Raw genomic sequence first — 21,342 nt, forward strand, 5'->3', positions numbered from 1 at the left:
TGTGTTCTCCAGCTCTTTGAGAGGTTAATTGCTTAGATGTACGAAGACTTGAAGAACAAAGAAGGAATAAATCAGAAGCAGGACTATGATCTGATAATGTAATTTGGGATATTCACGTGCAACTCAAACAAATAAACCCCCTAATTGCATGCAGTTGTTCGGCCCCTGGGGTTACCGAGATCAGGCTCCTGGTTCTCAGGGAAGCTCAGAGAGAGGGTTCCAGCAGGAGAGGTCTTCATCTGGCTGGTGCCCAGGAGCGTCTGTTGTCATCTCACACTGATGACGACTTCTTTATCTGGCACTGGAGATGACTTCTTCATCTTCACAGAGCTGTCACCTGGCTCCTTAGTGCCTGCAGCATCCAACCCTCATCCCGGCAGAGCAGCGGCGGGTGGAAATCAGATGGGTCAGAGAGGCACGGGAGCAGCGAGCAAAGGATTTCCTCTGGTGGGTTATTGTATTTTGCCTAATTGCTGGTGAAATTCCTGCAAATTGGCAATTATATTCCTGAGCTGATGGCTCACCCAGGTCATTTACAGATCTTGCGTTTGGCAGGAGCGCTTTATGGTGTTCGCCATGAAATACAGTTTCACTCTCCAGCAGCAGGATTTCCCTCTTTTTAGGGGTTATTAACTCCGTCTGAAGGATTTTGCACCTAAGTCTTGTGGCAGCACAGTCATGAAGGTACCTGCTTTTTTTCCTTTTAAGTCATAGTGGGCCAGTCTGGGAGTTGGTTTGTCCATCTTTCAGCCCCTTCATCCTCTTGGGATGGGATACAGTGGGCACTGGGAGTGACTTCCAGGTGTGAGGGGTGTGGATGGAGTGAGCTGATTTGCCCCTTGGCTTTCCCTGCCCACTGGCACTACAGTGAATGGCGCAGTGTGGAGCCAAGACCTTGGAGTGCTGGAGCTTTTATGGAAGTCTCGGGGTTGCGTAGAACATCAAGCTGTCCAGCCTGGATCAAATACTACTTCATTTTCCAGCCATGAGGGTCAGGTAAACAGTGCTTTTTTCCTTTGCTGAAAGCTTGAGAGTAAAACATCTTCATCTGGCATCTCCTCCCCCCTCCGTTCTGTCTCTGGGGAAGTTGGAATTGATTTCAAATGAGCAAATGCCTCTCCACCCCTTTCGTGTGAGGAGCCCTGAGCCTCGGCCTCTGAAACACCTGTGAGAGGTTTTTCCGTCGATCTGTCTGGAATTGCAGTTTAATTCCCTGCATTTGCTCCCGTATTGTGCATTAAGATACAGTGAGTTTATCCAGCAGTCCAGCTGTTTTGAAGATAATTACTACAGAACTCAACCTGATGTAAAATAATCCTCCCGGGCAAGCAGCCAAGAGCTTGAGACTTATCCTCCAAAGACTGAAACCTCTCCATTACCCTTAAGAGTCACAGAGATAGCGGTGGGCATCTCATGACAAATATATTTTTGCTGGTAATCAACGGCAGGATGTGAGAAGAGGTTTTCTTTCTGCCTGACTCTTGGGGAGGGTGGTGTGGCCAGATAGACCAACTGAGAGCCTGAGGCCCACACGTTATGGGGACATGGATGCTTTTCCTATTAAAGGTCCTTACATGCTTCTGTTTCCCCCAGGAATCCCTTTTGGGGTGACAATGCCACCCCCTCACTGCATGGCCACCCTGTCCTGCACTGGGGTGTCTTCATACCAATTTCCCCTCCTTGCAATGGAGGGACAAGTGTCCAATGGTTTTGCTCCAGCTCCTTTCGTGGATGTGCCTTGGTCCAGGATTTATCAGCATTCTTTCTTCTTTTGCAGCTGTGGCATGCTGCTGGTGCCACAGCCACATCCTCCTGGGTTGAAAGTGTCCCCCTTATCCAGCTGACATGGAGATGGCCACCAGTCCCATCAGGATGGCTGAGTCAGAGTGGTCAGAGTCTCGTGCTACCACGTGCTAATTACCGTCACTTAACTGCATGTCCAGCTGTGACAGCCAAAGTTATTCTTCTCTCCCCCTACCTGGGCAGATGAATGAAAAAGCCTGGCAAAAAAAAAAAAAAAAAAAAAAAAAAAGCACAATAGCAAGGAAAAAGTCCAACCCTACAACCCCAGTGCAGGCATGGAGGACTTGAGGTTCTCAACTGCTCAGCTCTGCTAGCAATGAACTCGTGTTTTCTTCGCTGCTTTTGATTGAAGAACACTGGAAATCAGCCATTTGCAGGTGCTGTATTGTGTGAGATTAGCACTGATTTAGGCAGGGTGCAGGCGCTGATTGAGCAGGGGGCTCTGCCATGCCGGCACAGAGCAGGGAACTCTCCAGATTGTGTCCCTTAATCAGCACCCTTGAAGGGTGCTGATAGCATTGGCAGGTATCTCTCATTGGGATTTTCCCTGTGGGGATGCAGGGTGGGGCTTGGTGTAAGGACAGGGGAATTTGGGTTTCCTGGTACAGGTAGCAATGCCTTGGTGGTAAATGTTGCTGGATGGTGACTGTCTTTTTGGAGAGGAGCTGGGAAGATGTCCCAGCCTTCTTCAAACCACAGGATGGCCGAGTGACCATGGAGAAGTTTAAAATCAATGCTTGGCTGTGTTAGGGAGAAAGTGCAATCATTCAGCTACCATTTTGGGCAAGGAAAGATGCTTCTCTGTACTTCTTCCAATTTCTGTGGTTTTCCTGGCCTGGCTGCCCCTGCTCAGTGCCTTCATTTTCATCTCTGTCTTTGGGAGATGAGGTGTGGCCACCAGCATCGACTGACTCTGATGGAAGCATTTACGTGCCACCTGCTCTATAAACATTCCCATTGATCTGCTCTATCCAAAGGCCTTCCGTTTTATTTCTTTTGCTGCCACCTCATATTTCCTTATGAAGATTTCTCCTGAGCTAATAACAGCTGTTGGCTGTTGGGGCTTAGGCTAATGCCTTCCGACCTTCCCTACCACGCGGGGGGAGCATCCCGGCATATGGACACGGATATTGATGCATTGTTGTGTCAGAAACAAGGAAAAGCCAGGTGGGAGCTGGGAGAATTGTACCTGAGCACCTGACTTCATCCAGCCCCCCTTCCCCTTGCCAATGATGTTGTCAGGGTGAGGTGTGTCCCCGCAAGCTGGGAGTAAAAGCAATGAGGAGTGAAAGAAGGGCTTTACAAACTGGAGGGAAAGCCTGGCTCGCTTTAACAGAGCTGGCTGTTTCTGTATTTGCTCGATGTGGAGCATTAATTCAGAAAATCCCGTGAATGGCTTTGGGGAGAAGATGTGATCTGCCAGTGGGGGCACCATGCAGCAGCTCACCTCACTGGGCATCCCTTCTTCAAGCTACGATTGCTTTTTAAGCCACCTGCAGCACAACTCTGCCTGTATCAGCTTCAGCATCACTCTGTGCCACCTGCAATGGTACACAGGTCCACCCCTGACCCCAGGGGGCTCAGACCCCCTCCCTGAATAATGTCAGCACAAGCTTGTCAGTGACCCAGCACCAGCCTTTGCATGCTCTGGGTTGTCACAGAGGCCACCCAAAGCCCTGTGAATGCTGGATGCAGAGCAGCCAGTGTTTTGTGTTACATGGACCCCTCAGGGACTGCATAGTGAGCATTGTCTTGACTTCTGATGCCTCTCACAGACGGCTCCCGCCCTCCTCATCATCTTGTTATCATTCTAATGTCTGGGAGCTGCAGTCATGGACCAAAACACCATTAAACTATCTGAAATGGAGCAACTCGACAGCCTCTGCCCTCACAGGCTTATTATCTTTGCAGATGGATATTTTATATTTAGCAGTCGCTAATGTATCAATTTGGGCTTTGATTTTTCACGGGGAGCAGCTTCTATTCTGGTGCCTGCTGGTGGGCAAACTGCCACCACAGGGGAACCACCAGGGACAAAACCTCCCTGGCAAACCCCGAGCCTCTGGAGAGGACAGAAGGGTCCCATAGCCCTTGGAGGGCTCCAGGCAGGGGGATGTTGGCAGGGAACAGGTTTTCCAGTGGCCTGGAGTGTGTTTGAACAGCACTGGGAGCACTTGGGGAATCAGAGCAGTAGCAGTGGGGCCAGGCAATTAATTAAACTTGCAGAGTGAGAGCCAGTTAGTGTGTGGCTTTGCGGGAGGCAGTGGCTGAGTGGTGTACGGTGGGGAGGGAGGAATGTTATGGAGAAAAGGAGAACTGTTTGGGCTGGCCAAGCTCTTGTACATCCCATGCTCCTTGTTTTCCCACAGAAGGTATGGGTGTGGTGATGGATTGGGACATGCTGAGGGGTTGGTGAAGGCTGGATGGGAGGTGGTAGTGCTGGGTGATGCCAGATGGTGCATCCCTAGTGCCCTCTGTCTGCGGGGTGCTGGGGTGATGTGGAGCTGAGTTCTCTGTTATTGGGGTGATGGGGTGGTGTGGGGATGGTGTGGAGCTGTGCTCTCTGTTCTCAGGGTGCTGGGATGGTGTGGAGCTGTGCCCTCTGTTCTCAGGGTGCTGGGATGGTGCAGAGCTGTGCACTTCACATCCAGCCCCCAGGGTGGATGGGAGAGAGGGTGCCTTGCATAGGAGACAGAGTACCAGTGGACAGGACCATGATTAAAACCAAAATGCCTAGTGCCCTCCACCCCCAGAATAAACAGCATGGATGGCAGTGACGGAGGGTTGGATGGTGCAGCCCTGCCCTCGGGAGCTGCCGTGTGAGCGGCGCAGATGCCATTGTCCCTGCAGATAATGCGGGCGGGTTGCATTGTTGGGAGAGGATTAGAGGAGCCGCTGTGTTTGGATGGCCTGCTTCTCATTTGCATCTTGAACGAAGTGGGAGCACAGCCAGGTTCTGTTCTTTTGTGTTTACTTCTGAGGAAATGTGTTTATTTCCGATGATTACAAATAAATCTCCTCTGCCTTTGCTCCAGCCACCTAGAATAAAAAACATCCGGTGCCCCTTAACTGTGTAGCTGGGGCGAATATTGGAAGTGCAGGAGAAATCCCATTAGGAGCCCTTGGCAAATGTAATTAACAATTTTTCCTCAAAGACAAGGGTGTTTGTTCAGCCCCAACAGGTATTTTTGGTTGGAGGCTTCCCAGGGTGAAGCGTCACCTGGTCACTGTCGAGGGGCTTCACTCCCGATCTGGGTGAGCTATTTTAGCCGCTGAAAACTGGGTCAGCCGGCAAGTTTGCAACTGGTTTTGGCATCTCCATTTGTCATCCTGACGAGACACGTTACCTACAGGAGAGAGAAGCAGTTTGGGGTTGAAGGGCCATAGAGGAGTTTAAAAGTAGAGCACTGTTGGTTTGAACAAGGAAACAGGAGATGTTTGAATCCTGGAATCATCAAATATCCTTGGCTGGAAGGGATGTGCAAGGATCATTAAGTCCATGTCCTCGCTCTGCACTGGACAACCCCAAAAATCCCACCACATGTCTAGACAGGTTTGGACAAGAAATTTGGGTTGATCCATCCTCCCAGCCTCTTGGCACAGACAGGGACCGTGGTCTTGTCTCTTCAATAACAAACATTTCTTAGGATATGCATCAGCATTTTGGGGTCCCATGCATCCCATTCCTCAGAATATTTTGCACCCATGCAGAGGGTTTTGCAGGAATTCCTGTATGCTTTCAACTCTTTGTGCGCTGTTTCTTCCTCCGAACTACTGCCAGAAAACTTGTGGTGACCCTGGGCACAGTATTTCCCTCACCGTGGGGGAGGCATTGAGGACAGCCCCAGGCTTCTCCCTCGTGCTCAGCCAAGTCAGCAGTGCAGGAAAGGTCCGTGATGTGGCTGGGGAAGGCAGGGAATGATGGTGGAGGGTGTTATGGCTCAACCCACACATAGGAGAGGCACTGTCAGTGTCATTGATGGGGCTGGGAAGGAGCCTGCTGTGGGAGCGATGTGGGGTCTCTCCTAATAGGTGCAGGAGGAGGGAGACGGGTGCTGTGTGCCACCAAACACAAAGAGCACGTCAGCGGAGCTATCTGTATTGTTGACACTAAGTGAAATAATTCCACGGCAAACTTCAAAATTAGCATTTAAGAATGAGGAATGGGGGCAATTAGAGGGGAAGCAGCACAGCGCCGGTGCCCCCAGCTCCCACCCTCATGCATCTTCTCACGCTGCCGCATTCAGGTTCATCGCCCTCGTCTCTGGTGGAGCACTGGGATCCCTGCAGCAGCTCCTGTCCTCCCGCAGAGTGAGGGGATCAATGTGGGTCTCAGGAGGTAAAGCCTTCGAGAGCCCACATGTATCATTGTGAGCGCTGTGGGGGCCGGAGCTCCAGCAAAGCCCGGCGTCCAAAGCTCCCCAGCCACTCTGGAGGAGAGCAGCAGTGGTTGGAGGCAGCTGAAGGGTTGCAGATGGTGTAAAGTCTCTGCTCGAGGGCAATGAGGGTGTAAGTGGGATGCAGAGATGGAGGAGCTGATGGGATGGGTCACGTTGCACAAAGAAGGGATGCATGGGGGAGCTGGGATGTATTCTGGGGGCTGTCAATATCATTCCTGGGATATTACCCCTGCCTTGCTGATGGGCTTTCTCCAGGTGAACTGCAGAGCCAGGATAAGTTTATTTCCCTCTCATGTGACAGGCTCCTTATTGTCTTTTGTCCCTTCTGGACTCGTAAGGCAGTTTCTGGAGAGGGATACGGTGCCTTCAGGAAACTGTTAATGGGGGTTTGTATTTGGTTTTAATTAGATCCCTTCAAGGGAAAACCTCCTGGCCTGCTTTATTATCCAGCTTTGTCAGAGCTTGTCTGCTTTATCTAAACACTTTGCAGAAGTCTCTTTACCTGTTTGCTTACTGGAGACATTATCATAATCCTGGTCAATTGGAAATGGGGAGCAAAGACTGCTCAGCAGACAAGCGAGTGCCATCAGCTTAGCAGCTAATGGAGATCACTTTCCCAGACAGGCAAAGAAGCTGATGAGGTGCTCCTTGTGCCAGGGTATCCGTCAGCATTCTTTGTAGTGCCAGTTGCCAGGGCACAGAGAAACTGGTGGTGGGAAGGTGAGGTCAGCTGAGAATGCCATGTGCTCTGTGCCAGCTGATGGATGTGGAATTTCTGCTGGTGGTTGTTCTGACATATTCCCAGGAGGCGCAGGAGGGCTGTTGTTTTGAAGGAGGGTGGTTTGCCTGGTCATCTGTAGCTGCAGGGGACAGTCTGAGCTCTGGTGGAGAGGAGCATGATGCTGTACAAAGCCAGAGGGACTTGGTCCTAAATTAGCTGTTGAGTGGCAATGACTGAAGAGTGGGATGGAGGGATGGGAAGCAGGAGCCTTTGCCTCCTTGCTCTTGGCATGGGTTTGTTACAGAGGTCTCTGAGTTGCTGCTGCCTGCTCATTCCAAGTGGTTTTGAGGGCAGTACCAGTCACAAGTACCACAGACAAGGGAGGGTGATGCTGTCCTCGCCCTCCCTCCTGTGAGAGTGTCCACCTGGGTCATCCCTGGGTGCTGCATGGGTACAGCTCTGAGATGTAAACATGAGCTGTGAATGCAGAATGAACCACCCCCGATCTCAGGTGTCCTGGAGCAGCCCCAGATCTCCTCGGGAAGCACATCCCATATGCGCCAGCCGAAGCTGGGCAGCGACAGTCGAACGCACTCAGCGCCGGCACGAGCGTCTCATCCCTGTCACTTCAAACCCGAGTCCTTGTGCTTCACCCCTAATGAGGGGACCCGAGAGTACCTCGCAGGGCTGTAGTCTGGATATTTATATGAGCGCAGACATGCGAGTTGTCTGTTTTACATATTGCTGCCCTGATTTTTCAGTGCACGCAATGAATAATTTACAGAAGCCGTGTGTAAGTATCTCTTTATTATTCATTATAATGAAGTGAGACAGCAGTAATAGTCCACTAGACTGGAATCCCCCAGGGCCGAACTTAACTCGGCTGTGCTTAGCTCTCCCCCAGTTAATTTGAAGGAAGAAAAGGCTCGGCTTCCCGACAAGGACAATGCCGTGTGCCGGCACAAGGCTGCCGTGGTCCGGCAGAGCCAGGCTGGCGCCGGGGCATGTCTGACACCAGGCAGGCTCCCCTTGTGCTGGCGGTGCCACGGCAGGAGTGGAGGGCCATCCGTCTTCCCCGCCGTCCCTACGTGATGTGGCTGGCAGAGACGTACAGCTCCTGCAAGGGGAAAATTACTTGTTTGCAGGAGAATATATGGCTCGTTCCTCTGAACTGAGCACCCGGGGGGACCCTCAAACATGCCAAGTATCGCCCCGTCCCTGCGCCCGATTAATAATCTCGATCGAGGTGACGCTCCGCAATCTCAGCAGGGGAGGCATATAACACCCCCAGAGCTTGGGAAGGAGAGGAGATGCAATGGGGACGAGGACAGGAACAGCCTCCCAGCCCCTCTCTGAATTTACAGACTTGTGGAGAGGGACTTGCATGAGTTTCGTGATTGACTGTAGGTGCCTTTTCCTACGATCCTGGCTGCACAAAGCTGTGGCAGGTCTGCCACTGCCAGCATTAGCTCACATCTAGCTTGATTTTCCTGGGGGTTTTTTTATGCCGAGAGAAAGTGTCCCTTGCCTGGTCCTCAGGTGACAAAGGGGAAGCTCCCAAGAGATGCTGGGCTCTTAATTTAACCAAACGCTCAGTGCTTTTGCTGCAGATACCACAGCGGCAGCAGAGAAGGCCATAAGTAAATAGACGGAGAAGAATCTATCAAAGAACATGAAAAAGCCATGTTTTCCAGGAACATTTTAATTCCCTTCCCCCCCCATCCCATTCTTTGCCAAGTGTAACTCACTGCCGTGGACTGGAGCTGCTGAGCTCCTGCACGTCTCAGAGCAGGGAGGGTGGGAGCCAGGCAGGAAATAAATAATGGAAATGACCGCGCTGTGTTTTCAAGGCACTTGTAGGATTTACAGCTGCTTATCCAAATGTTCCCTTCCCTTCCCTGTGCGCTAGCATGGCCATCTCCAGCTGTTTCTGTTCTTCCCCTCTCCCTGTGCATGTGCCGTGGCCCCTGTCCCCAGCAGTAGGGGTGTTTATCACCCCGGGGATGGCTCGAGGGCTGTGCCGACAAGCTGAACTGTCAACACATTTTACAGCTTCATCTGGAATTCTCAGTGCACAGCGAAGGCAAGGGGGGCTGTGGAGCTGGGCGAGAAGGGGGATAGAGATGGTCTGCCTGGTTTGCAGAGGTCAAACAATGGGAATTTTGTCTGTGGTTCCCCAGTTGCCTGTAAAAGAAAAAGGGATGTTTTATTTCTGCCGAACCCACACGATGGGGGGATGTGGAAACAGGGAGCACAGCCACAGCAATGCAGCATCTCCTGCTGTGGGAGCCACATTCCCATCCTGCCCCCACCCCTTTCTGGGACCTGGGATGCTCTGTTTGTCCCATTCCGGGTGTGTGACCCTCTCTCTGTGTGTCCCCTGCAGGTGTACTGTGGATGACCGGGTGACGCGGGTAGCGTGGCTGAACCGCAGCACCATCCTCTATGCCGGCAATGACAAGTGGTCTATAGACAACCGTGTGGTCATCCTGTCCAACACCAAGACCCAGTACAGCATCAAGATACACAACGTGGACATATACGATGAGGGCCCCTACACCTGCTCCGTGCAGACAGACAATCACCCCAAGACCTCACGCGTCCATCTCATCGTGCAAGGTAGGTCTGAACATGCCTCATGCTGTTGCAGCATGGTTTGATCTGGAAGGCTGCCTGGATTGGGGAAGGGTTTGGAGGCCCTCTTGGTTGGTGGGGTTGGAGGGAGCATTAGTTGTTTCAGAGATTGCATGGCATGGGAGTAGTGGTGTGGACAAGTGCATGCCATGCCAAGGAGGAGATGAACGTGCACTGTCTCAGCCTTGCTGTGTTGTACATTCATCATGTGGGGCAGAGGACACCTGAGAACTGGCAGTGGGGCTGCTGAGCTCTTCTTTATTCCACCTTTGCCTGTGCCTTGCTGTGAATTTCACCTGTCTCCACTCTTGGAACCATGTTGCTGAGCTTTCTCCATCAGAGATTTATTAGCAAGGTGCTCAAGCACACGTTTGAAGATGCTTCAGGAGAACCAAAAGCAACATGTTACCAGGCACAGAGGAGAAGCAGATCCCAACAGCCCAAGCCTCCGTGGTTTTGGGAGGGAGGTTGAAGTCACTGTGGGGCCATGAAGAGCTCTTGGTATAAGGATTCATAGGCAAGCGTATCAATATAGCAGATGCTGTTGGGGTGCAAAGCAGAGTCCTGAGGCTGTTCTGATGGGGGGATCCAAGTGCTGGCAGATCAGAGGGACCACTACCACTCTGATGGATGCTGCCTCTGGATTCTTGCGGCTTTGCACCAGCTACTGGCTTTTGTCCGGTCTCTAGATTAATTTTTCAGAGTTAGTGTTAGTTCAGGTTAGATAAAGATAATGAAAGTTTCCTAATCCTCTTAAAGAAGATTTATTTGGCTGAGTAGAAAGCTCTCAGAATACAATAAAGCGTGTATAAAACCAGGACCTAATCTTTCCTTTAATTTCAAACAGCTGATGGGTATTGATTTTGCAATGAGCAAATCTGAAAACTTTCTCAGGCTCGACAGGTCTCTGAGAAGCCCCCAACAGAGTTATGTATGTATTTATGTACCCTTCTCATTGGCTAGAGGCAGGGGTTGATTATGGCCACCTATCCAACAGCTTTTCCTGCCTGGTGGTTGTGGGAGTGTGTTGGGAAACCCCAGACTGTGTGCACCAGGCTGTGGTGAAGAAGGGGGGATGCTCACCTCGGGCAGAGAGGAGTGGAGATCCACTGGAAGCATCCCTCCATCCCCTTGTTCAGAGCTGTCTCTCCCTTCCTTTTTGAGTTGTGTGCAAGCTGTCCATCTGTGAGGTTTAATCTGTTTATCCTGTCTGCTCTCTAATCGTGCTAATCCATCCAGTCAACACCGGTGAAGTATCCGAGTGCTTTGCACCTAATGAAATCAGGTGAACTGGCGGCGATGCTCAGCCCCCGCTGCCCTCACCCCTTTTTCAGGGTGATGCAGGCACTTTCCAGGCATGGGCAGGTGAAGGTGAGAGAGAATTTGTGTCCAGAGTGACAGTCAGGTGGTGATGCATTCCTAACTGTGCCGAGGAAAGTTTTTTTTTCCTGGTGTGAGCAAGTCCTGTTGAATTGCTCCCACCGCAGCGATGACTGTGGTTCTCAGCAGTGTCACTTCTGCACAGCTGGAGGGAAGCGTGTGAGGAACTGGGGGTGCAGGCGCAGGTCAAGTGGTCCATGCTGAGCAGTGTCTGTACTTCCCTTTCAATATGTTAAGCTCAAACCACATGGTTTGCCCAGCTGAGAAAAGCCATCTGTAGGTGCCTTTGACGGTGGTGATGAGAGAGGCAAATCCTCCTGTGCTCTGTTCCCAGCTCAGCCTGAGGATGAGAAGTTTGTGTGGATATGCCATAGCAGCCATCCAGTATCTGAAGGAAGTCAATAGGCACTCCTCATCAGGAATTGTAGTTAAAAGGAATAATAGGTTCAAACTGAAAGAGAGGAAATTTAGGCTTGATGTAAAGAAGAAATTCCTTCCTGTGAGGGTGGTGAGGTCCTGGCACAGGTTTCCCAGAGAATCTGTGGCTGCCCCTGGATCCCTGGAAGTGTTCAAGGTCGGGTCAGACACAGGTTGGAGCAACCTGGGATAGTGGAAGTTGTCCCTGCCCATGGTAGGGGGATGGAATGAGATGATCTTTAAGGTCACTTCTAATCCAAGCCATTCTATCATTCAGCTCCACTGCAGTTCCTTGGTGGGTAAATTGTGCTTTCTGTGAGGGTGAACAGCACACAGTCCTTTGCTCAGTGCTGAGAGGAAAGGAGTGATTTTCCAAAGATGGATTTGCTCCTGGCTGTTACTGCAAGCAGAGCACACACTTTACAGGGATGGGAGCAAAGCCCTGTTTTTGGCCTCAAAATTGAGGTTTAGGTCTGTCCTCTGTTTGTTGCCCTCACTGTGCCAGCAGGATGGCAAACAAGCAGTAATGACCAGTTAGCAACTATATTCAGGTCAATTAATTTCTATTTGTATTTTGAAAAACTAAAAGTTGGCCGGAGAGAGTATTGATTCTTTGTGCCTGTGTTCAATTGGGTTTTAATTGTGCTACTGAGGGGCCCAGCCTTCCCTCCCAGCAACCCAGCAATAAATCTGCCAGGGAATCGCCGTCAACAGTAAATGTGTCTCTTAGTAGCACTATTAATATGTCTCTTGCATTGGTTCATTGCAACAGCCGTTAACAGGGTTTATAAGAGCATAGATGGCAGGAAGCCAGAGGGTTTTTTTCATCTCCCTTTTTCCTCTTTTTGTCAGGAGCTGCCTAGTGACGAAGGGATGGATGCTTTCAGAGACATACGTGGTGCTTATGGCACACTGCGTGTTCTGGGGAGAGTTTGGGATGCAGAGAGAACAGGCATTTAAGCTCACAGTGGAAGATGAGCCACCCCATCCTCCTTTTGTCATAAAGGCTGGAGTGGAGTTGAGGTGGGGAGGACCTTGGTGAGCCCTCCTGCCTCTGGGGTGAGCACTACAAAGGCCACCTCTCAAAAAGGGGGAGAGGGAGAGCTCCAGGGAGGTGCGGGCTTGAAAGGAGGAGCTGGCACACCTTTATGGCATCGTGCTGCAGGATGGTTTTGGTGTGAGGAGTGTGGCAGACCACAGGCACGACACAGCTCTGCCTTCATGGCTTGGGCTGCTTCAGGGTGTACTTCAGTCCCAAACGTGGAGCTCAGGGTCAGTGTTTTGATGGAGGCTGTGAGCTTGGGATCCCTCTTGGTGGAGATTTTGGTGGTGAATGTTGGTACTGGCCATCCCTTCCTAACCATGGTCTTTGGTATTTCTCAGGTGTCCTCTGTTTCCAATTCATTTAGAGAATTCTTCCCTGTACTGTCTTAATCCTTCTGACCATACTGAAGCCTCTCCCAGCACTGTTTCTCTTGTTTCTGGGTGGCACAATCCATTTCCCATCTTGGTGTTTGCTGCTTTCCTCTCCTTGGGAACCAGGACAGGTTTGGAAGGGCCATGGCCTCCGTTTACAGGGTGTGGTTGTGTGGTGTGTTATCCAAATGCACTTAGGGATGCTCTCCTGGAGCTCCTGTGTCTCATTTTCCACCTCTCAAAGCAGCAGCAATGCAGATGTACCTTCTCCATGGGTGTTTAAAAACCAAACTGAGTCTTCTATTTTTCCCTCGTGATAACAGCTGGCTCATTAAGGCATTCAAAGGGCCACCTCCCTGACCAAGCCACCCCCATTGAGATATTTTTTCTCCATAGGGGAAAGGTGGAATGAAAAGTTGCAGTTAGGCCATATCTCAGCCATCTTTCCTCCCTGAGGAAGCAGAGGATGGGCAAGAGAGTGAAAATGGCCAAATGATGGTGATGCAGGAGCAGTGTGGCAGTGAATTCAACAAAGCGGCCCAGAGAAAATACGGAAGGAATAGCAAAGTTTGGAGAAGAAAGCAACTATGAGGGGGCAGTAGGGGGGGGAACAAAAATAAAGGATGAGAAGAAAAGCCCAGAGACCCTAGAACAAAGGGAAAAGAGAAGGAAATGTGCACACACAGAAAAGCACAGGAACATCAAAAGGGCAGGAGGCAGCAAAGGGGAGAAATGAAAGAGTAATGAAGGAGTGAAGGCAGGGAGAGGGGGAAGGTCTGGAAGGAGGAAGAGTCAGACTGGCAGGCACAAAACAGCACACACTTCCCAGACAGGAACAGCCACTATCCCTGCCACGATGTGCTAACCCAAAATCCGGAGGGGAGAACAGGAAAGTGACAGGATGGGGTGCACCCTGCAGCATCCTTGGGCTCCCAATCTCAAAGCTGCCTGGAACAGGTGAAAAGGAGCCATCAGATGTGCCACAGGGACCGGCAGCAACAGAGGATTAATTACTGCAAAAAAACAAAACTGGGGAAGAGGAGGGAGAGCTGGTGAAGTTGTTTCCCCATTATATTTCCGAACAGAAAGAACGTTTTAGCTCGCGCACAAATAGCTCCCTGGGAAGCACTCTCACTGCCTAATTGTTCATAAATTTACTGACAGGTGGTTACACAGTAGGTATAACACTGTGAGTTTCGGTTTTATTGCTTTCCCTGTCTCAACGTGAAAACTTGGAGAAAAAGGATGCACTGTGAGCAGCCGGGCGACTCCACCCGGCAAAGGGTGCTCAGTGCCTGCATTTCATTATTGCCACGTTCCTTCCTGTAAAATGATCCCACAGAGAGTGTTTTACAGGGGGAAGGCTTTGAAAAGAGGGTGTTCAAGACCTCAAGCGAAGGGAAAAGGAAGATATTACCAAAGTGGAGCGCCTGTAGAAAAAGTGAGGGCATGACACGCAGCTTGCCTGTCAGGGAAATTTGAGAAAATAATTTTGTTGACCAAACTGTAGCTGTTAGAAGTGCTTAATCCATTATCTCAATAAAATCAGCTCTGATGAGCCTCTCAGACTGGGCTGTCACCAGAATGGTTCGATCAGAGATGATCATCATCGCTGCCGAGAAGCAACATGTTATTAAAATCCTCTGTGCCCCCTCCTTGCCCCAGTCACTTCCCCGTGGGAACACTGAGGTGCATTTGCACAGGGTTACTCTATGTGTCCTCACAGGTATCTCCTGCACCCCAAAAATGATGAGTTGGAGAGAGGGAAAGCATCCATTTCCATCTGCCAGCCAGGAGCTGGCTCTCAGGTGCCCCATTTAAGGGCATCAGCCCCAAGCAGGAGCTTTTTCTAGGAAAGGTCTCATCTTGCTGATGCCTTCAGCAGACTCACAGGGACTGGAGGAGGCCCTGGTGCCACCCCACTGTGCTTCTCATCAGTGGAGGAGATGGAAAGCACAGGCAAAATGTGAGCTTTCAGCATATTTGCCTCCTTTGTACTGACTTTCTGTACGCTAATGAGACCTTGCACAGTGACACCTCTGACAGCCCCATCCTGCCTGTGCTGGGGAGGTTTGTGCAGAGCTGGAGATGCCTGGGGCTATAGGCAGCTGAGGTGCTGGGAAGGGAGGCAGCATCATCTCCTGCAGGCATCTCTCCCCTGCTAGGGTGACAGTCACTCTCCCTGCTGGTGACAGCATTGCCTGTCACAGGACACAGCTGGACACTGCAGCTGGAGAGGTGAGAGAGCTGCATGAATGCTGCATCTCCCCAAAATATGAGGTGTGTGAGAGGGCATTGAAAGTGAGGTGCCAGGGCAGAAGCACAGTGTGCTGTAGGTGTGACAGTATCCACGGGGGCTGCAGAGCTCCGAGGATGAGATGTCCTTCTCTGCTGCCCGTGTGGGGACCTGAACCCCAAGTAGAGGTGGACAAGTGGCTGTTGCCTGGCGGTTTGAAGAGCCCATAGTTATCCATCTGCCATCTCCCCTTATCATCAGTGTAGGAAGAGACCTCTTTTAATGGATTAGGAGCTAATGATGTGGAGGAGGGACATCAGTTGCATGTGTCAGCCACTGTGCTCATGCAGGCTCTCCGCTCCGAGGCGTGCAGCAGTAATGATCTGGCTGCTAAAAATAATCCAGGGCCACGGCGGCGGTGGCGAGTGGCTCCGGTAGGGATCAGCGCTCCGGAGCGGCCGGGGATGAGTCAGCCTGCACACGGTCCTGTGCGTCACCGTCATGTGCAGCCGCTGATCACGCAGCCCTTCCCCGCACGGTTTAGCAGGGACAAGGCGTTCCTGCTGTCCCTGACCATCCCTCCTCATGCTTGGTCTGAGCTTTCCCATTGCTTTTGACCCCCAGATGGGACAGCAAGTGCAAAGCCATCACTGGTGTCCGGAGAGGATGGTGGGATGGGACACACTGGGGAAAGTCTCACAGATATCCTGAGTATTGTTTGTAGCATCACAGGACATGGCAGTGTCACCAAGGTGTGATCCCGTGGCCAGACCCACAGGGCCCAGTCTTGGAGGTGATGGTACTTCACAGTCCCCACGGATGGTGGCAGACACTGGCACACACCTGGGCCCCACAGAGAGTGTGGATCAGCACATCAGGCGGCGCAGGTCTCGAGTGGTAAAGGAAGGGGATAAATCACGGGCTTATTGTTATTGAATTTAGTGGCATCGCTTTCACATTCAATTTCTCTCACCGGCTTTCCCAACAAACAAGAAATTACAGTGTAAATGTATTTTTTGGCTTACCAAACCTTATGCATTAACTTCCCTGTGATTAATATTACGCGGGGCTGACGAAACCCTCTGTGTGCCGCTCGTCGCTCCGGTGAGACCGTGCCGCTCATCGCCTCCTCGGGATTTATTCTTTATTCAATTTGCTTGTAGTTGTAAACTTCTGTGAGGGAGGACTGTGCATAAAAGGGGATAGAGATGGTGTTCTGTGCTATTTTTCTCACTTCAGCTGCGTAAGGCAGAGGGAGGGAAATATAGGGAAGAAAAGGTAATTCAGGGAAAGGATGCTGTGAGCAGGTAAAGGACTAGGAACAGCACCCATAGTCATGCTGGAGGACTGCAAGGAATTGGTAGGGCTGCCTGACCTGGGAGGAGACTAGGAGGGATCTATAGGGCATGAGAGAGCCTTTGGACTCCATGCCCAGCACTGATCCCGAGCTGTAACCACCTTGAAACCAGGCAGCTTCAGTGGGATGTGCTTGTCAGGGCAGCCATACCTTGGCCATCCATGTCTCATGGCATTGGCAAGGTGTGGCTGCAGGCTGATTTTATCCACACAGTCACATTTGACACCAAACTCACCCTGCCTGCATCCCCAAGTGGCCCAAATTTTCACCCACTCCTTCCACAGGATTAAATCCTCCCATGGCAAACCAGGGCGTCCTTGAGACACCATCCTTGACAGCCCAGTCAGTGAGATCTATAAAAATGTAATCAAGGTCCTTCAATGTCCTTCTCCAAGTCCTGGTAACCTCATAGACAATGATCTCAGTCATGAGTATTGAGCTGCCCAGTGAGGTCCCTGTGCTGTCCCTGGGTGTCCCTCCACTGTATGTCCCTGCTGGCTCACAGGGACATTCCTGATTGGATTAGGGCAGGCAGTGGAAGCACAGCTGTGCTTCCCTGGCCTCTGGATGTTCAGGAAATGCAGTTCCCCACTGTGAGACCTGCTGGCATGTCTGTGTCAGCATCCTTTGCTAGGGGAAGGGCACTCAGGCTGACGTGTGGGTTTGTGTGGCTTGGGGTTTTCTGAATGGCAGCACTGGGACTGTAGTGGTTATGGGTAGTGGTAATTTTTTCCACAGGAATGAAAGTATTTCTGTGCCCAGGAGGGGGACAGGCTCACATCTGTGCCCAGAGCAGCAGTTTCTGCATCTCATTTTGTACTTGTGGTTTGGGACTCAGGGGGCAGGAAAGGGATGCCAGCCTTGAACTGGAGGTGGCTGGGAGGGCAAAGATAGAACAATGACCATGATTTTGCTGATGCTCTGCATCACACACCATCGCTCTAGTCCAGCATCTGCAGGCAAAAGCACACAAGGAAGAGACAAGTGCTGTCTGGAGCAGGAGTGACATCCCAAGGTCTCAGCATGGTCCCCTAATGATGATGATGTCATCTTGGACCAAAACTGCTCACAAGGAGGTCTGGTTTGCAGGCTCAGGAGCAGATGAAAAATGCTCAGTTGTGGGAAGCCTTACCCTGGATGTTCTTGTAGTTTTCAGATGTTCCTGGTACCAGTTTAAGGTGCTGTTACTGGAGGGGAGAGGTGCAAGGATGCTGGTAATATGGATTAGTGTCATCTTGTCTGAGTGAGGAAGGGCCATTTGCAGCCTTCCCAGAGCTCATTGTGGCTGCGCTGTCGGAGTTGGCCGGTTCTGCTCCGAGCGTTAACTACATTTTCCAGCAGTTGCCGGCACACACTTTTCATTTTTGGATTGCTGCTTTCCCCTGAAGGACTCAGACAATCTCCCTCTGCTATAACAGACTGTACTTCTATATTAATGTGTCAAGTTGCTGGGAAATTTACTGCTTTGCAGAACCCATAGGGCTGCAGAGCCCACGCCACGTCTTTGCCATGGCTCATCCTGCTGTGCCGCCTCTGCTGCGCCAGGAGAGAGGAGAACCTCCCTGGGAGTGTGAGGAGAGCTTCCCTGGGGGTGTGAGGAGAGCCAGGCAACACCAATTTCCCTTGCAGGCAGTGCTGGCGTTGGCCACTTTGGTTTTCAGGTGATTATCCTGGAATCCCAGCACTGCAGAAAAGCCCTGGGTGCAAGGGTTGGGCACCTGATGCCACTTGCCCTGGGCTCTCAGCATGTTGTGTGCTTAGGATGGGGCACAGGGCATCCTTTCTGGCATTTAGGTATGCTGTTTCATTTGGAGTGGATTGTTAAATATGGCCTCATTTAGTCCCGGGGGAACAGACCCTTTAGGGGGTTGTGTCCGACAGCCCAGAGCACCAGGAAGCAGCATCGGCGAGCGAGCTTTAATTGCTTTTTGCCATGGCCAGGGATATTTATGGGTACGGAGATTGCCAAGTTATTTATTAGATAGAGTATCTGGGGATAGAGTAATATAAATCACCCTGGCCAGTATTGAAGGAGCAGACGCTCAGTAATTTAAACAGCTTTAATAAATATGCTAAAATATGAGTCTTGTCACAGGCCATAACGAGAGCTGGTTATCGGGGTCTCAGCCATGGAGTGGGGGGGCTGGCACAGTGAGTGGACCCCTCCACACCCCAGATCCATGCTTGGCTCCAGTCCAAGATACTGGTTTGGAGCCATGGAATTGCTGACTGGACAATGGAGTGGCCACCAGGACAGGCCTCATGGCTGGCGCCTCCCAGCTGTGCCTGGCAAGCTGGTGTGTTGATGGTGTCTTTGGTGGCCTCTATGTCTTGCAGTGCCCCCTCAGATTGTCAACATCTCATCGGACATCACCGTGAACGAGGGCAGCAGCGTGACCCTCATGTGCCTGGCCTTTGGGAGACCGGAGCCCACCGTCACGTGGCGGCACCTCTCCGGGAAAGGTGAGCCCTTGCTTGGTGGATGGACTTCCTGGGTCTGAGGAGGGCTCATCTTGGCCTCTATGGGATGCATGGTTGTCCCCATAGAGGCAGTCAGGGTGGCATTAAGGTGACTCGCAACCAGAGGTGCTGACATTTTGGTGTGGCCTGGGATGGGGCTGAGGATGTTTGTCAAACGCTTCCTGGATGAAGGAGATGCTCAGGCGGGGGGTGTTGGGGCAGGGGCACAGGGAATTTCATGGTGTTGGTGTCCATGGATGACGGTGCCACACGTTCAGTACATCCCCCAGGGCAGACCTTTGTGAGTGAGGACGAGTACCTGGAGATCACCGGCATCACACGGGACCAGTCCGGGGAGTACGAATGCAGCGCCGTCAACGACGTGGCCGTCCCGGACGTGCGGAAAGTCAAAGTTACTGTCAACTGTGAGTGCAGGGCACAGGGGAATGGTGAGAGATGGGTATAGGTGTGACACAGTGTGACACAGCACCATGTCACACTGGCATGTCTCCTTTTCTCTGCAGACCCTCCGTACATCTCCAACGCCAAGAACACGGGTGCCTCGGTGGGCCAGAAGGGCATCCTGCAGTGCGAGGCTTCGGCCGTCCCCGTGGCGGAGTTTCAGTGGTTCAAGGAGGACACCAGGTGAGGGCAGAGGCAGTGGAGGATGGGGGGACAGTCACAGTCTTGAGGTGACAAGGTGAGGAGGTAGAGAGGGGTGACAGTGCCCGAGGGCATCGTGTGGAAAAAGGCTGGAATCAACTCATTTTGGTGGGTGCTCCACTGAGGAAATCACAGAATTGTTTCTCCCAGCATGGTGGCTATGGTACATATGGGTCAGGCTGGGTTATGGGATGGACAGTGGGATGGAGGGTTTATCTTAAAAACCAGGGTTGCACAAGTGCAGTCAGGGAATGTGTGAGTGTATAGTGATTTTGGCTGGTGGGAAGCAAAGGGCTGCCCAGGGAGGGGCAAGATCCATCCCAGAGCCCCATCCCCATTCTCCCAGCACTGCTATCCTCTTTTCTGTGCAGGTTAGCAAACGGGCTGGAGGGTGTGAGGATCGAGAGCAAGGGCCGCCTGTCCACACTGACCTTCTTCAACGTCTCAGAGAAGGACTACGGCAACTACACGTGCGTGGCCACCAACAAGCTGGGCAACACCAATGCCAGCATCATCCTCTATGGTAGGTGCTGGGTTTTTCACGGTAAGGTGAGGTGACGTGGAGGAATAAGAGAAGGAGAGTGACGAGGAGGCATTTGGAGAGGAGGAGGATGAAGAAGAGGAGGAGGAGGAGGAGGATGAAGAGGAGTTTGAAGAGCACAATGAAGAGAAGGAGGATGAAGAGAAGGAGGCTGGATTTATGCAGGGATGGAGCGGAGCTGGCTGTATTTGGTGTTCCTGGTCCATCGAGGTGCCAAACAGCACAAACCCCAAGCAGTGAGGTGCTGCCAGAGGATGCTGAGAGGAGGAGATCTGTATCAGCCTGACACTGGCCAGCACTCAGCTGAGCCCTGGTGTTGTGGAGTACAGGGGTGAGGAGGGAGCCTGGCACAGGTGAGAACGCGCTCCGGGTGCAGAGTGGGGATTTTTCCTTTCCAGGATTGTCAGCAGGGATCACGTTGTGCTGGAAGTAGCAGGATGGGTGATGTCAGCCTGGGTGATTCAGGTGGCCAAGGGCAGGAAGGTATTTGAGGAATGGTGTCATCGGGGACAGCTGTCACTGAGGAAGGCTGTGTGCACCTGTGGCATGTCCCTTTGGCATCCTGACAAGCCAAGAGGGTTGTCACAATCCAAGGGGGGACAGCAGGAACCTGCCTTCCCCCAGCAGGGCTCCAGCAGCAGGGACAGGATGGAAGTCAGGTAGCAGGCTCAAGGAGATGTTGAGAGGGAGAAGTTTCCACACCAGCTTGGGCTTTGGCAGCATCAGGGGGGACAGTGGGAGCCAAGCTTTGCACTGTGGTGGGGTCTGGGGGTGATTTTTGATGGTGGGAAGGGCACATCTTTGGCTTTGGTTGTGGGGCTGGCTGGCCCATTCGGGTGTTTTCTGCTCCACTGTGTCCTGTTGTGTTTTGTAGGGTTGTGTTTTGTAGTGGTGAGTGCCAGTCTGTGGTGTTTGGGTAGGGGCTGGTCCAGACCTTTCTATTCTAACCAGTTCTCCTCTGTCCTGGCCTGATTTCTTCTCTTTGAGTCAAAGCTCTGGGTTCTGTCCCCTCTCCACTGTTCTGGTCTATTCTCTTGTGTTTTTACATTTTTGGTGAAGAAATTTTCCCCAATATCCAGTATAATGCAGTACAGTACAACAGACTATATATAATGTAATATAATACAAATATAAGGTAGTATAGATTATTAATAATATCAATAACACAAATATATAGATATGAAAACAAATATTAATACATTCTATTTAATAATAGTGTCTTGTTGACATATATATTATTATTATATAAGCATATTATTCTTTATTATATATTATGTATTATACTCATGGTATGTAAGTTATAGAATATATAGT

General features: G+C 51.3%; 1 protein-coding gene across 2 annotated transcripts in view; it reads left to right on the top strand.

Moving 5' to 3' along the window:
• The window catches only part of LOC310918999 (opioid-binding protein/cell adhesion molecule homolog), a gene marked incomplete at its 3' end in the record, with an annotated part of 104,682 nt that overhangs the window by 75,103 nt on the left and 8,237 nt on the right, over positions 1-21,342 (top strand). Inside the window, exons 2-6 of one of the 2 annotated variants that reach the window (XM_083878095.1) lie at positions 9,311-9,543; positions 18,702-18,827; positions 19,103-19,249; positions 19,349-19,469; positions 19,859-20,010. In XM_083878095.1, the coding sequence (XP_083734221.1) occupies positions 9,311-9,543; positions 18,702-18,827; positions 19,103-19,249; positions 19,349-19,469; positions 19,859-20,010 (779 nt within the window). The remainder of the gene's footprint in view (positions 1-9,310; positions 9,544-18,701; positions 18,828-19,102; positions 19,250-19,348; positions 19,470-19,858; positions 20,011-21,342) is intronic. The other variant, XM_083878096.1, reaches the window with a different exon arrangement.

Source organism: Zosterops lateralis (genome assembly GCF_965231275.1).
Source record: "Zosterops lateralis genome assembly, chromosome: 25".
NCBI classification, from domain to species: domain Eukaryota; kingdom Metazoa; phylum Chordata; class Aves; order Passeriformes; family Zosteropidae; genus Zosterops; species Zosterops lateralis.